Source organism: Rhinatrema bivittatum, chromosome 3 (genome assembly GCF_901001135.1).
Source record: "Rhinatrema bivittatum chromosome 3, aRhiBiv1.1, whole genome shotgun sequence".
In the NCBI taxonomy this organism is placed as follows: Eukaryota; Metazoa; Chordata; class Amphibia; order Gymnophiona; family Rhinatrematidae; genus Rhinatrema; species Rhinatrema bivittatum.
The window spans coordinates 271,917,952-271,931,539 of NC_042617.1; the positions used below are offsets into that span (position 1 = coordinate 271,917,952).

The window sequence follows — 13,588 nt, forward strand, 5'->3', positions numbered from 1 at the left end:
TTTGCAATTTTTATCAGATAAGATTTCATGGTACCCACCTACTTGTTCCCAATGCTCTACCTCCCAGTATTTATTACAAGTGCCTTCTTAACAATATTACCATTTCCAAAGAACTAGATTGAGAGCTTTTTCAACTGTGGCACCAGCGATTTAGAATACTTTTACCACTGTGCCTTAGGCAGGAGTGGGATTATTATAAATTTTGTAAATTAGTTAAGGCGGATTTATTTAAGCAGGCTTTTGCAGAGAGAGTGATGATTTTTAAAATGCTGTTTTAAGCAGTTTATAAATTATTCTTAAATAAAATCATATTGGATCTGTTTATTAAGTTTATATGTATTAATATTGTAATGTTTTTTTAATTTTTTGATGTTTTGTTTAATCTATGTATGTACTTATGTAATCCATGCTGAATTTACAGGATTCATGGAATATTACGTTTAAATAAAATAAATATATATTTCTCCACGATGCGACCACACCTAGAGTACTGTGTGCAATTCTGGTCACCACATCTCAAAAAAAGATTTAGTGGAACTGGAAAAGATATAGAGAAGGGTGAGCAAAATGATAAAGGGAATGGAACAGTTTCCCTATGATGAAAGAGGTTAAGGTTTCTCAGCTTGGAGAAGAGACAGCTGAGGGGAGATGTGATAATGGTCTATTAAGTCATGTGAAGTAGAAAGGGTACATGCCAATCAATTTTATTTAAAAAAAATAAAAAGGCTAGGGGGACATTTGATGAAGTTAGTAAGCAGCACATTTAAAACAAATCAGAAAAAAATATTTTTGTTTCTTAACACACAGTTAAACTCTGGAATTAATTGCCAGAGGATGTGGTTAAGGCAGTTAGCATAGCTGGGTTTAAAAAAGGTTTGGATAAGTTCCTGGAAGAAAAGTCCATAAACTGTTATTAACCAGGTAGACTTGGGGGAACAGCCACTATTCATCCCTGGGCCTAAGCAGCATGGGATCTATCTACAGTTTGAGATCCCTCCAGGTATTTGTGACCTGCATTGGCCACTGTTGTAAAAGGGATACCAGGCTTGCTGGACCTTTGATCTCACCCAGTATGGTGGTTCTTATGTTCCTATGACTTATGCATATAAGATATCTGTGCACAAATCATGCTCTCTGTGCATAAAACACAATACATTACGTTTTATGGCCAGAGAACACACCTCATGCACAAATTGTGTCTTATGGGCATAAATCGTGTTCTGTCTCCATAACTTATACTTTCTGCGCTGAAAAACCAGGCTTCCGAGGCGCATACAATCGCGTTTTTCTGCCCGCGCTAAGCATGTGCCGGTATGCACCTTTTTTTTCTAGTGAGTTTACCACCGAGAGAGTGAACTCTTTTGGGATTGTCCGAGCGAAGAGAAGGTGCTGAGGTTTCGGCGGGCGCGGAGTGGCTGCTGGCGTCCCGCGAGAGAGGCGCTGGGGGCCGGGCTTTGCGAGCAGGGAGTGGGTGGGCGTGCGGCTGCGGCTGCGGCTGCTTGCAGGCAGGCAGGCAGGAGTTGGCAGTGCACCTCCTCGCAGCCCGCCGGGGAAGCCGCTGTCTCCTTTGCATGTCGCTTTCCAATTCCAGTGTCTTCCTGCTGAATGAGGTAAGCGCCCAGCCGGAGCCGGGGACTTCTCCGCGCCGGGATTTTGTTGGTTTTTTTTTTGCCCTGTTCTGGGCTCCTGAAATCCGGTTCCGACTCCTTTAAGGTCAGTACCTGCCTCTTGTTTTTGTTGTTGTTGTTGTTGGATTACTGATTCAGTAACCTTTCCTGACTGGCAGCAGGAACTCAGTGGCAGGGTGGAGAATTGGTCGGTTTCCAGGTAAGAGCACTGCTGATATTGCAGCTAATACTAGATTCTCTCTAACGGGGCACTGGGCTATCTTCAGATTTGGGGGGGGGCTGAACAAACTAAACTTTTAAGATTCCTTTTGCATATTTTTTTTTCGCCTCCCTTCTCTTCTGCCGATCACTGCTGGGAGCCTATGTTGGGTAACTGCCCACCCATAGCAAGCAGCACCACCTAGGTGCCATTTGCCTAGGGCACTGCTTGCAGTGAGTGGGGTGGGGTGGGTGGGCCTGTGAGCTCCCACCGCACACCCCTAGAGCACAGGCCCTTCCGGGACCACTCTTGGCTGCCTGGGGAGGTGCAGCCTGCAAGCCTGAGGCCGGGAACCTCCAGTAAGGCTGCAGTGTTGCATCTGCTTGGCTCTCATTTATTTATTTTATTTAATTCATTTTATATACCGACCTTCATGACAGGCGTCATATCACGATTGTGCAGCGTAGAGGATTCAGAAACCCAAGCCCTAAACCTTGGGCTTTTGCGCAGAGAGGGAGAGAGCTGGTCGCTACTGGGGTTGGAGTGACTATGAATATTTCATTAGCGTGGATCCTGAATTCCCCTTGCCATTCCTTTTCACTTCTACTTAGAGCACACCAAAGTGCTGCAGGGGATCCGGAAAAAAAAAAAACCCAACACAACACATTTGAGCTCTGCAATCAAAAAACTTGCTGAGGCCAGCGCTGAACTCAAAAGTCTTGTAGGCAAGAAGAAGGGGGAGCTTGAGATGGGCCTTCAGGCTTCTCCACCCCTACGGAAAGTATAAAGAGCTGAGAGCAGGATGAAAGGACAGAGACAGAAAACGAGAGGAGAGAACCAGGGGTGTTGCCTGCGGAGCAGGATTCATCATTCCCACTCATCATTTTCCCCTTAGACACTTGGGTTCTGTTTTGTTAATGAAACACGAGATCTGGCGCAGACACTTGCAAGTCATCTCGGGAGAGGCAGGTCCTTGACAGCAAGCCAGGCTTGGTCCTGCCTTGTCAGTGACTGGCCTGACAAGGGTGCTGAGGCTTTTTAGTTTATTTTATTTTTTGGGGGGGGGGGGGGAAGACACATATCCCCTCCCGAGAGAAGCTTTCGGGGGGCCCCGCAGCTTCCATCACAGTCTTTCCTGTCTGCTAAAAACAGAGAGGAGAATGCATCCTATGCACCTGCAAACACTGTAGTAGTAACACATTCTTCTGTTTGTTACCGTAAGCCATTAATACGGCCCTAATGCACTTAGACTCCAGTGAATCCATTACTTCAACCACACAAAAAAAGACACAGAGGGAGGGAGAGGGGGAGAGGGAGGGAGGAGGGCGGGATGAGAGAATGTGTGAAAGCCAGAAAGCAGCACAGCCACACACAGACGGAGAGAGAGGGAGCATTTGAAGCTCTCTTTGCTCTGGAAGGAGCCTTGGCCAGTGCAGCTCTTGACTGAACCTTCTATGTCTTTTTCTGATTCCAGTGCAACGTTTCTGCTAAACGAGGTAAACCCATTCAATTTACCTTTTACATCTGCTGTGGGAGACGTTAGATCTCAGGAACCGCATCCCTCTTATTTATTTAACATTTTTTTTTTTTTTTTTTGCTGTGCAGCTGCTTTTTTTTTGGTCTCTGTTTACTGTGATTCGAAAAAGCTCTTCCATGTCAGTATATATCTAAAAAAAAAATGTACAACAGGCAGAAGGAAAAATGAAGGCGAGCGGTTGAAGGAGGGCATGAATGAGGGGAGAGCGAGCAGGGTGGAAAGGAGGAGGATGGAAATCATCGCAGGGGAAAGGAAGCAGACGGGGATGGGGAGATCCGGACAAATCTGTTTCGACCACCGCGGGGATCGAAGCAGGAAAGACAATTCGGGGGGGAGGGGGGGGGGGGAATAACAAGGGAGATGAGCCAAAGTGTGATGGATGGTGAGAAACTGGAAACTGACAGTCAGTGATGGAGGGAGACGAGAGAGGGGCTGGGGAGGAGGGGAAAGAGCACGGATGACTGATTATTTTTTTTTTTTTGCAGGAAGGTGGCCATTAAGATTCATCCGTAAAGGGTTTTGATTTTGGGAAGGATTATTTGCAGAAACTTTCCTCTCGTCTGCCACGGCACACACATATCTCTTGCACCTGCCCCCCACCCCGAGGAGCAAGGCCAGTCCAGACTGAGTGCAGGAGACCAGTTCATTCCCTATCCTTCCTGTCCGCTCCCACCATGGCTGCATTTCTCTTCCAGAGGTGGAGGGAGGGAGAGAGAGAGAGAGAAGCTTTTCCCCGTGAGCGTGACAGCACTGCTTCACTAATCAGCCATCAAAAAGTGCCTGTCACAGCCACCCGTCATCACCCTCTCTCCTCCCCTCCTCCCCAGCCCTCATGTTGTCAAATGCAATATGTCTGCTCAACTAACATCTCCATGCGGATTTAATTACCTTTCCAAACCCATGCTCAGTTCATGTACAACGAGTTAGGTTCCTTCCCTAGAGGGCTTATGAGCTAAGTTGGAAGAACATAAGAACATAAGAAAATGCCATACTGGGTCAGACCAAGGGTCCATCAAGCCCAGCATCCTGTTTCCAACAGTGGCCAATCCAGGCCATAAGAACCTGGCAAGTACCCAAAAACTAAGTCTATTCCATGTTACCATTGCTAATGGCAGTGGCTATTTTCTAAGTGAACTTAATAACAGGTAATGGATTTCTCCTCCAAGAACTTATCCAATCCTTGTTTAGCTACACTAACCACATCCTCTGGCAACAAATTCCAGAGTTTAATTGTGCGTTGAGTAAAAAAGAACTTTCTCCGATTAGTTTTAAATGTGCCCCATGCTAACTTCATGGAGTGCCCCCTAGTCCTTCTACTATCCGAAAGAGTAAATAATCGATTCACATCTACCCGTTCTAGACCTCTCATGATTTTAAAGAAGGCAATGTGCCTTGTCTAAGGTCACAAGCAGTGCCACTGGGATTTGAACCCTGGGCTTCGCCAGCTCTTAGCCCATTTGCTGTAATCACTAGGGCTGCGCCTCCAGCAGCCTCGGGAGCAAGAGACAAAAAGGGTCTCTGACAGGCAGAATTTCACACCAGTTACCATTGGCTGGGAACCACAAAGGAAAGCGGCACCAAAATATAGCTCTGTCCTTCCAGGTTTAATATCTCTTTGGCTGGTGGCAGTGTCCTCGCTGAGGAATCGGATGTGTTGGATTCAATTTGACACGAACAAGGCCAGAGCTTCTCGCATCTCCAGGGCATGGGCCAACGTTTGTTCAAACGTTGCTGTACAGGTCAATGACGTCGGCCATCACGATTGTGAGAAGGTGGCGTTCCTGGACTGCTCGTTTTCGCAAAGTTTTCATCCCCCAGAAAGCTGCTGCACGTGGATATCTTATCTGACACTTGTATGACCCCCTAAGTGTAGATGTGAGTCCTGAGCAGTAATATTATGCCCTCTTGTACCAATAGGTTAGTATATATCACTATGATATAACCCCAGGCTCTTGTCTTGGGTTCTATGCTACATTTCTCAGGCTGTTTCCATTATTAAAGGGGGAACTGAGCTGTAATTCGAGGCCTTTTGTGGGTCCACAGGTCTCCTCTTCATAAAAAAAAAACAAAACACATCCTAAAACAAGAAAACAGAAACATCTTCTGGAACCAAGTTCTGATGTCAACTAGGGCTTGATTTGCTAAGATCTTTTTCCCACAGACATAGAAGGGGGGGAGAGGAGCCTTGGTAAATCAAGGCCTAAGTTTAGCATCTAAACATTCCTTCTTCTGTTTAGATATCAGGGTAGCATCAGCTAGGAGACTACTTAAACATTCCAGTCACACCTTTATTCTCAAGAAAATGCTGCACAGGACGGCAACAACAAATATTTTCCACCAATGTATTAAGATATCTTCTGAAGCAAACGTAGAAAAGATGAAACCTGTTTACCCAAGCAAGTGAGGGACGAGAGGTGAAAGTGCTTGGGGGCCGATGCAATACAGGGCGCTCAGCCCTGTAATGCAATAGGGGGATTGGTGCCTATTTAACACGCGTCCCACGCGGAGTGAATGGGATAGCGCTCAACACATGCAAATGCACATGAATGAGGCTATTACTCGTTCACTCCAAATGCAAAAAAATAAATGTGCATCTCAGACATACATTTAGCGCTCAGCTACTAACGCCTGCCTGGAGCAGGCGTTAGTAGGTGAGCGCACTGAAAAAAGTACAGAAAAGCATAAAAAACTGCTTTTCTGTACTTTTTTTAAAAGTTAAAAAAACATTTTTTTTTAAATCTCTGCCGGCCGCTTTGAAGACCGACGCCGATATGCTCAGCATCGGTTTTCATAACCGGCCGGCTGCAGTTATGAAAACCGATGCCGAGTCTATCGATGTCGGTGTTCATAACCGGCAGATCGCCGGTAACCGCAGGGTCACGTTAGCAAGGAGGCGCTAAGGTCACGCTAGCGACCCTAGCGCCTCCTTGCTAGCACGACCCCCTAATTTGCGTATTGCATGGCGCCCTCCCCTTGCGAGCGCCATGTGTGCGCTGAAAAGTCTATGCCCGCTTTCCGTGAATAATATTGCATCGGCCCCTTGGTGTGGGGGCAAATTCCCAGATGCAGAGGGCAGCCTTGTTGGCAGGATCACTGGAAGGGAGCAAGCAAAGGAGGCAGTTGTTGTGCTGGCTGCTAAGTGTCTCAGAACATGTGCGTAGAAGGCCTCAGAGCCTGCATGGGTCTGAAGCTGCATCTTCGACCGATCAGTTCACCATCAGATGGCTGGTTTGCTAAGGTCAGCTGTGGCTGCTGCTGCAAGCAGCTGTTAAAGAGAATGTGGTCACTAGCATTGAAACTTTTCTCTTCCTTATCATAATCACATTTTTTTTTTATTGTGTGCCTTCCTGTACAAAACACCCAACATGAGTTACAATACTAATTGCATAGCACAATAAATAACATATTACATTAAAAATTGTAATAAGTTACAATATTAATATTTTTCCTTATAACTCTTGACTTTAGGGCCTAGATGCTGAAGCCTTCCGTTCACATCAGGCAATTAATGGTGCAGGCAACTGCAGGGTAAGCCTCCCATATAGTTGGGATAAAATGAAACCAATTTGACAATATCTCTGTAGATAGAAGAAAGCAGCTTTTGTGCTAACCAAAATGCACAGTTGGTTCTGCACAGAAAGTGCCTCCTTCATTGCACTATCTGGGTCACTAGATGGCTCCGGGTCACTAGGGCCAAACTGTGCGAGTCTTGGTTTTATTCCCACAGTATGCATGCATCCAAACTGCATGCATGCAATAGGGATAAAACCAGAACTACTTCAGGCTGTCCCTTATACAGGGATGTCACTAGATATGGGCACGTAGAGCTCTTGCTCCACCACTATCGGCCAGTACTTCCAAGCTCAGACAGCCAAAATCAACTGTTCTGTTTACTGTTCCAGCCCCTCCAGGCAACCTGCAGGCCCTAGAACACCAGTATGCCTTCTGATGGGTAAACAAAATATACTGGACTGCTGTGGATCCCAACACAGAATCTACATGCCAACAGAATCCCTCACCTTGGTCACACATGCAAAACACAGACAGACCCTCAGCAAATACAGAATAAGGTACCACAGATTAGAAATAGAACTGTACAGGCATAAAAGAGGAATCCCTAAGAAGCCAGGCTCTGCATCCTTTGCAACACTGGGGAAACAGAAACAAAAATGCACTTGCTCCTAAGCAGAACACAAAGACAGATGAGAAACCTGTTCTGAAAGTTGAACCATTCCAATCAGTAAACTGAAAATAAGAGACTTTATTTCTACTTCTGGTTTCTGGACGTCTTGGGCGCTAACCGTAAGATCACACACCCACATACCCTTAAGACTTTTGAGCCAAAAAGCCTTGATCCAGGCTCTCTTCCCACCGTACGCCGGTGCCCCCTCTCACCCCATGCATTGATCTCATCCTTGGCCATCATAAGCTCCCCCAGCCCCATCAGTCCTCCAACAGTTTCTCTTCCCCTCTATACAAAATCAGTCCCCCACCAGTTTGTCTCCTCCCTCCCTCCCTCCCTCCCCCCAGCCCCATCAGTCTCCCACCAGTTTTTCTCCTCTTTTTCCTTCCTCCCTATGCCCCACTAGTTTCTCCATTCATCCCCCATCAGTTTTTCTCTCCCCCCCTCCCCAGCTCCATCAGTTTCTCTTTTGACCCTCTCCTTCCTGCTAGCGCTCATCTGCTGTCCGTCACTGCTCCCAGGCCACCCTGTCATCCGCCGGCCTGTGCTGCTGTCGTGTCCCCCCTCCCCCCCCCCCCCCCCCCCCACTCTCCTTGGTCTGTGCCTTTGGCAAAACACATTCAGAACTCATGGGTGGGGCACTTTATGTATAACATCTTTTATTTATTTATTTATTTATAAAATGTGTCTCCCACACTATTGCCAGCTGACTTTTATCATGCGACCAGTACAAATCAAAAGTTGCAGCCAGGACAGCAAGCAGAGGTTCGTGCTGCCCCCGTTTCTGGGTCCGGGTCCAGGTTGCGTGCAGCCCAAGGCAATGCACAAAGGGGGTTAGAGGAACCCTGCAGTGCTTGCATCCAGTCCATTAGGTTTTGGGAGGGGGAACCAGTTTCCCCCCCTCAACCTCCCCAAAACTGCACCCACGGAACAGAGCAATTGTCTTCTTCCCTGCGGCGTCTGCTCCAGTATCAGCCCCCGCGTCTCCCCACGTTCAGGGAGAGAGAGAGAGAGCGAGCGAGCGATTCCGGAGCAGGCGGTACGGGCAGCATGCGAGGAGGACCGGGAGAGGCCCTGGCGAAGGCAACGGAACAATTGTTTTCTCTTCTTCTTGTGTCCGCTCTAAGCCTCCTTTCCTCCACTCTTGTCCCCTTGTTTCAGCGGGCAGCCCGTGGGAGAGGAGGGGAGGGCTGGAGTAGATGCAAGCACAGCCTGTGGTCCTAGGACTTGGGGCTCCGCTGAAGGCAGAGTGCGAGAGAAGGAAGGGGGCCACCCTAGGGCACAAATCAGAGAGCCATAAGTAATTTATGGGGGGAAGGAGAGGAGGTGAATTCTGAAAGGGGGGTGAGGTGAAGAGGGGGGGGGAATGTTGGTGGTGTGAGAGGATGAAGATTGCTGGAGGGGTGTGAGAGAGGGTTCATTTTGAGGGAGTTGAGTGTTTTGGGGAGGAGAGAAGGGGGGTAACACACAAAAGGGGTGAATACTGGGGAGTGTGAGGAGGGAGCTGAGTGCTGGGGGATGGCGAGGAAGGGTAAATGCTGGGGCAAACACAAGAAGAGAAATTGAATGCCATTTCCTTCCCATCTCCCTGAAATTATCAATGCAAACTTGAGCCGCCTAAGGTGATGAGAGAGAGAGAGCCAGGGTAGGAAGTGCATGAGAACCATATGGGTTGTGCGTGAGGAAGGACAGGGGCACAAGGCCTGGGGAGAGGTGAAAAAGAATTTGTGGAAAGGCATGGGAGTCCGAGAGAGAGCTGGAGGGGGGGAGGGTCTGTGAGAAAGAAAGCCAGAGAGGATTCTGAGGGGAAAGGGGCGAATATGCAGGAAGATTACTGGGGGTGAAGGTGATGGGGGTGGGAACGTGAGAGGGCAGAGTTGAGGGTGAGGGAGTCAAACTATAAGGAATAGAAGAAAATGAGGTGGTGAGTGAAATGAAATGGTTGAGAGGGGGGTGAGAAAGTTAGTGTGGGGATGATGGGGAGGGCTAAAAGAGAGAGAGAAGATGGAGGAGAAGGGAGCCAGATACCAGGGGACTGATGGCGGAGCAACCTAGTGAGAGGGACAGAGAAATGAAAGGTGAAGATGAGAAGAAAGGGAAATGGTTGCATGGACTGTGCCCCCCGGAAGACAAGAGAAGTCGTGGAATTCAAAAGGGCGTGAGATAAACACAGAGGATTCCTAGCGGCTAAAGGATGGAAATGAGGAAAAGAACAGCATCCTGTTTCCAAAAGTGGCCAATCCAGGCCACAAGTACCTGGCAAGTACCCAAACACTAAGCAGATCCCATGCTAGTTATGCCAGTAATAGCAGAGGCCATTCCCTAAGTAAACTTGATTAATAGCAGTTAATGGACTTCTCCTCCAAGAACTTATCCAAACCTTTTTTGAACCCAGCTACATTAACTGCACTAACCACATCCTCTGGCAACAAATTCCTGTGTTAACTGGGGTAAGTTGCATAGAGTTGCAGCTGCTACCCTAAAAAAAAAGATAAAATAAAACTTGCTAGGCAGACCGGATGGACCATTTGGGTCTTCTTCTGCCAATATTTACTATCAGTTCTATAGTCAGCCACTGTGTAGCTTGATGGACTCTAACATCAAGCTAGGTTGAGAGAACATTGCCCAAATCTCATCTTTGGGTGAGGTTTCCTCACTCCGAAGGCCATCAAATCTTCACAAGAGACCCCTGTTCTGTTCGTACGTCTCACGTTGAATGTCAAAGTGGCCCCTAACCCCCTACACTAATACCTAAACCTCGCCTCGGGTTACTAGGTGGGCCTCCCATAGGGATACAAATACCTATCTAGGGAGAGGACACTATGGCTAGGCTAGCTCTCTCTCTCTCCTTCTCCCCCCCCAAGCTTTAAATCTACTCAAACAGGCCTTTCAGGAGACATCACAAAATGCAATAAAACCTTACTGCCCAGTAACACAAGCTATCGCACAACTTTACACTATTCAAAAAGGTGTAGTTAAAATCAGTGTTAAGTCTGTGCGATAGCATTTCGCACACTGGCATACCCAGCCCGCCCCTAACTCCTCCTCTTTTCCAAATTTGCATCGCACCATACAATATGGTGCTATCGCATGCGTTAAAGACGTTTTTGCATGCGGGAAGGACCTATCGCATGCATTAATGGGGCTTTTCGCATGCGATAAGCCCTTAACGCATGCGAAAACGCCTTAGCGCATTTTGATAAATGACCCCCTTAGTTTATATATTCAGCGGCACAGCCTTGCCACTGAATATTTCCAGCCATCTTAAAGTTAGCCGGCTAAGCTTATCCAGCTAACTTTAGGTAGGACAGGTGTACAGGCTGACCAGAGTTAGCCAAATAAGTTATCTGGCTTAACTATTGGAGTTAGCTGGCTAACTTATCTGGTTAACGCAGCTCCTCCCAATTACGCCTCCGAATGCTCCTGACTAATCAGGCCAAATTCTAGCCGGATTAAAAGTTACCCAGCTCAAATTTAGCAGGATAAGTACCCAAATGTTCATTTAGCTGGATAACGTCTGAGTTATCCAGCTAAATGCTTCTGAATATGGATCTCTATGTTAATGTTTGTGAGTGGATGCGATTAAGTGCTGTTGATGTAAGGAGGAGATTTAGAGGCAGAGAGGTGAGAGAAATGAAGGAAAATGTGATAAAAGTGAAAGATTGCTGTCAGGGGATGTGATGCACATAGAAGGAGAGAAGAAAAGTTAAATGGGAAGTAGAGCCTAGAAAAAGAGTCAGGAGAAGATAGACAACAGGAAATCTGGAAAAAAAAAAAAAGACTTGAGACGAAAACAAAAAACTAAACAAACCAAAACAACCCTACCCAGATAGAAAGAGAGAAAAAAAAAACATTTCATTTTCAGTTTAGTGACTGGAATATCTAAAACAGTGATCTAGTAGCTGTGCGGCTCCTGGAGTAAACTGGATTCTCTGTATGCTGTGATGGCTTTTATTGGATCAATGTAAGTATTATTTAAAAATATTGTACGTGAGCTATCAAGACCACACTGCTGGTTTCAAAAGCTCATGTACAATATTTTTAGATAATTCCTATGCTGATCCAGTAAAAGGTTTCATAATCTGCCAAGAATCCTATAATTGAAATATAATTTTCAGTGTTTAGTAATGTTCTATATACAATGTTGTTGTTGTTTGTTTTTTTTTGCTACATAAAGAGAGGTGGTGGAGGGTTAAATAATTTTGTGAAAAGGAATGCTTCACCAAATGGAACAGAGCTGGTGAGAGTCCCTTAATAAGAAACCAGCAGCGCATCATTGATTCCCTTGGCTTTTCCAGTGTGGTTGGTGTTGATTTTATAAACTGTCCCCATAAGGCCAGCAAAATCTCAGTAACAATGGTGAACATAAGAATTGCAAAACTGGGTCAGACCAAGGGTCCATCAGGCCCAGGATCCTGTTTCCAACAGTGGCCAATCCAGCTCACAAGTACCTGGCAGGATCCCAAACAGTAGCTAGACCCCATGCTGCTAACTCCCAGGGATAAGTAGTGTTTTTTCTCGTCTATCTGGTTAATAAGTTTGACTTCTCCTCCAAGAACTTGTCCAAACCTTTTTTAAACCCAGCTACTCTAGCTGCCTTTACCACATCCTCTGGCAATGAATTCCAGAGCTTAACTGTGCATTGAGTGAAAAAGAATTTTCTCCAATTTGTTTTAAAAGAACATAAGAATTGCCATACTGGGTCAGACCAAGGGTCCATCAAGCCCAGTATTCTGTTTCCAACAGTGGCAAATCCAAGTCATAGGTACCTGGCTAGTACCCAAGCATTAAATAAATCTCAAACTACTATTGCTTATTAAATAATATCAGTTTATGGACTTTTCATCTAAGAACTTATCGAAAGCTTTTTTAAACCCAGTTACAATAACTGCTGTAACCATATCCTCTGGCAATGAATCCCAGAGCTTAACTATGCACTGTGAAAAAGAATTTTCTTCAATTTGGTTTAAATTAGCTATTTGCTAACGTCATGGCTTGCCCCTCAGTCCTATTATCTGAGAGAGTAAATAACTGATTTACATTAACTTGTTCAGGCCCTTTCATGATTTTGTAGACCTCTATCATATCTCCCCCTCAGTCCTCTCTTCTCCAAACTGAACAGCCCTAATTTCTTTAGCCTTTCCTCATAGGGCAGCCGTTCCATGCTCCTTATTTTGGTCTCCCTTCTCTGCACTCTCTCCAGTGCAACTATATCTTTTTAAATGTGCTACTTGCTAACTTCATGGAGTGTCCTCTAGTTTTTCTATTATTTGAAAGAGTAAATAACTGATTCACATTTACCTTTTCTATTCCACTCAGAATTTTATAAACCTTTCATATCTCCAAGCTGAACAGCCCTAACCTCTTTAGCCTTTCCTCATAGGGAAGCCGCTCCATCCCAGTTATTTTTTTGGTCTCCCTTAAGAAGAACATAAGAACATAAGAAATTGCCATACTGGATCAGACCAAGGGTCCATCAAGCCCAGCATCCTGTTTCCAACAGAGGCCAAACCAGGCCACAAGAACCTGGCAATTACCCAAACACTAAGAAGATCCCATGCTACTGATGCAATTAATAGCAGTGGCTATTCCCAAAGTAAAATTGATTAATAGCCATTAATGGACTTCTCCTCCAAGAACTTATCCAAACCTTTTTTGAACCCAGCTACACTAACTGCACTAACCACATCCTCTGGCAACAAATTCCAGAGCTTTATTGTGCGTTGAGTGAAAAAGAATTTTCTCAGATTAGTCTTAAATGTGCTACTTGCTAACTTCATGGAATGCCCCCTAGTCCTTCTATTATTCGAAAGTGTAAATAACCGAGTCACATCTACTCGTTCACGTCCTCTCATGATCTTAAAGACCTCTATCATATCCCCCCTCAGCCGTCTCTTCTCCAAGCTGAACAGCCCTAACCTCTTCAGCCTTTCCTCATAGGGGAGCTGTTCCATCCCCTTTATCATTTTGGTTGCCCTTCTCTGTACCTTCTCCATCTGTACCTTTTCCAGTTCAGCTATATCTTTTTTGAGACGCGGCAA

The 13,588-nt window shown here is 45.9% G+C and overlaps 1 protein-coding gene across 1 annotated transcript in view; it reads left to right on the top strand.

Moving 5' to 3' along the window:
* Positions 1 to 1,490: 1,490 nt before the first annotated feature.
* Positions 1,491 to 13,588, top strand: part of CACNB3 (calcium voltage-gated channel auxiliary subunit beta 3) — a 122,657-nt gene continuing 110,559 nt past the window's right edge. Inside the window, exon 1 of the mRNA XM_029594629.1 lies at positions 1,491 to 1,610. Coding sequence (XP_029450489.1) covers positions 1,572 to 1,610 — 39 coding nt within the window. The 5' untranslated portion in view covers positions 1,491 to 1,571. The remainder of the gene's footprint in view (positions 1,611 to 13,588) is intronic.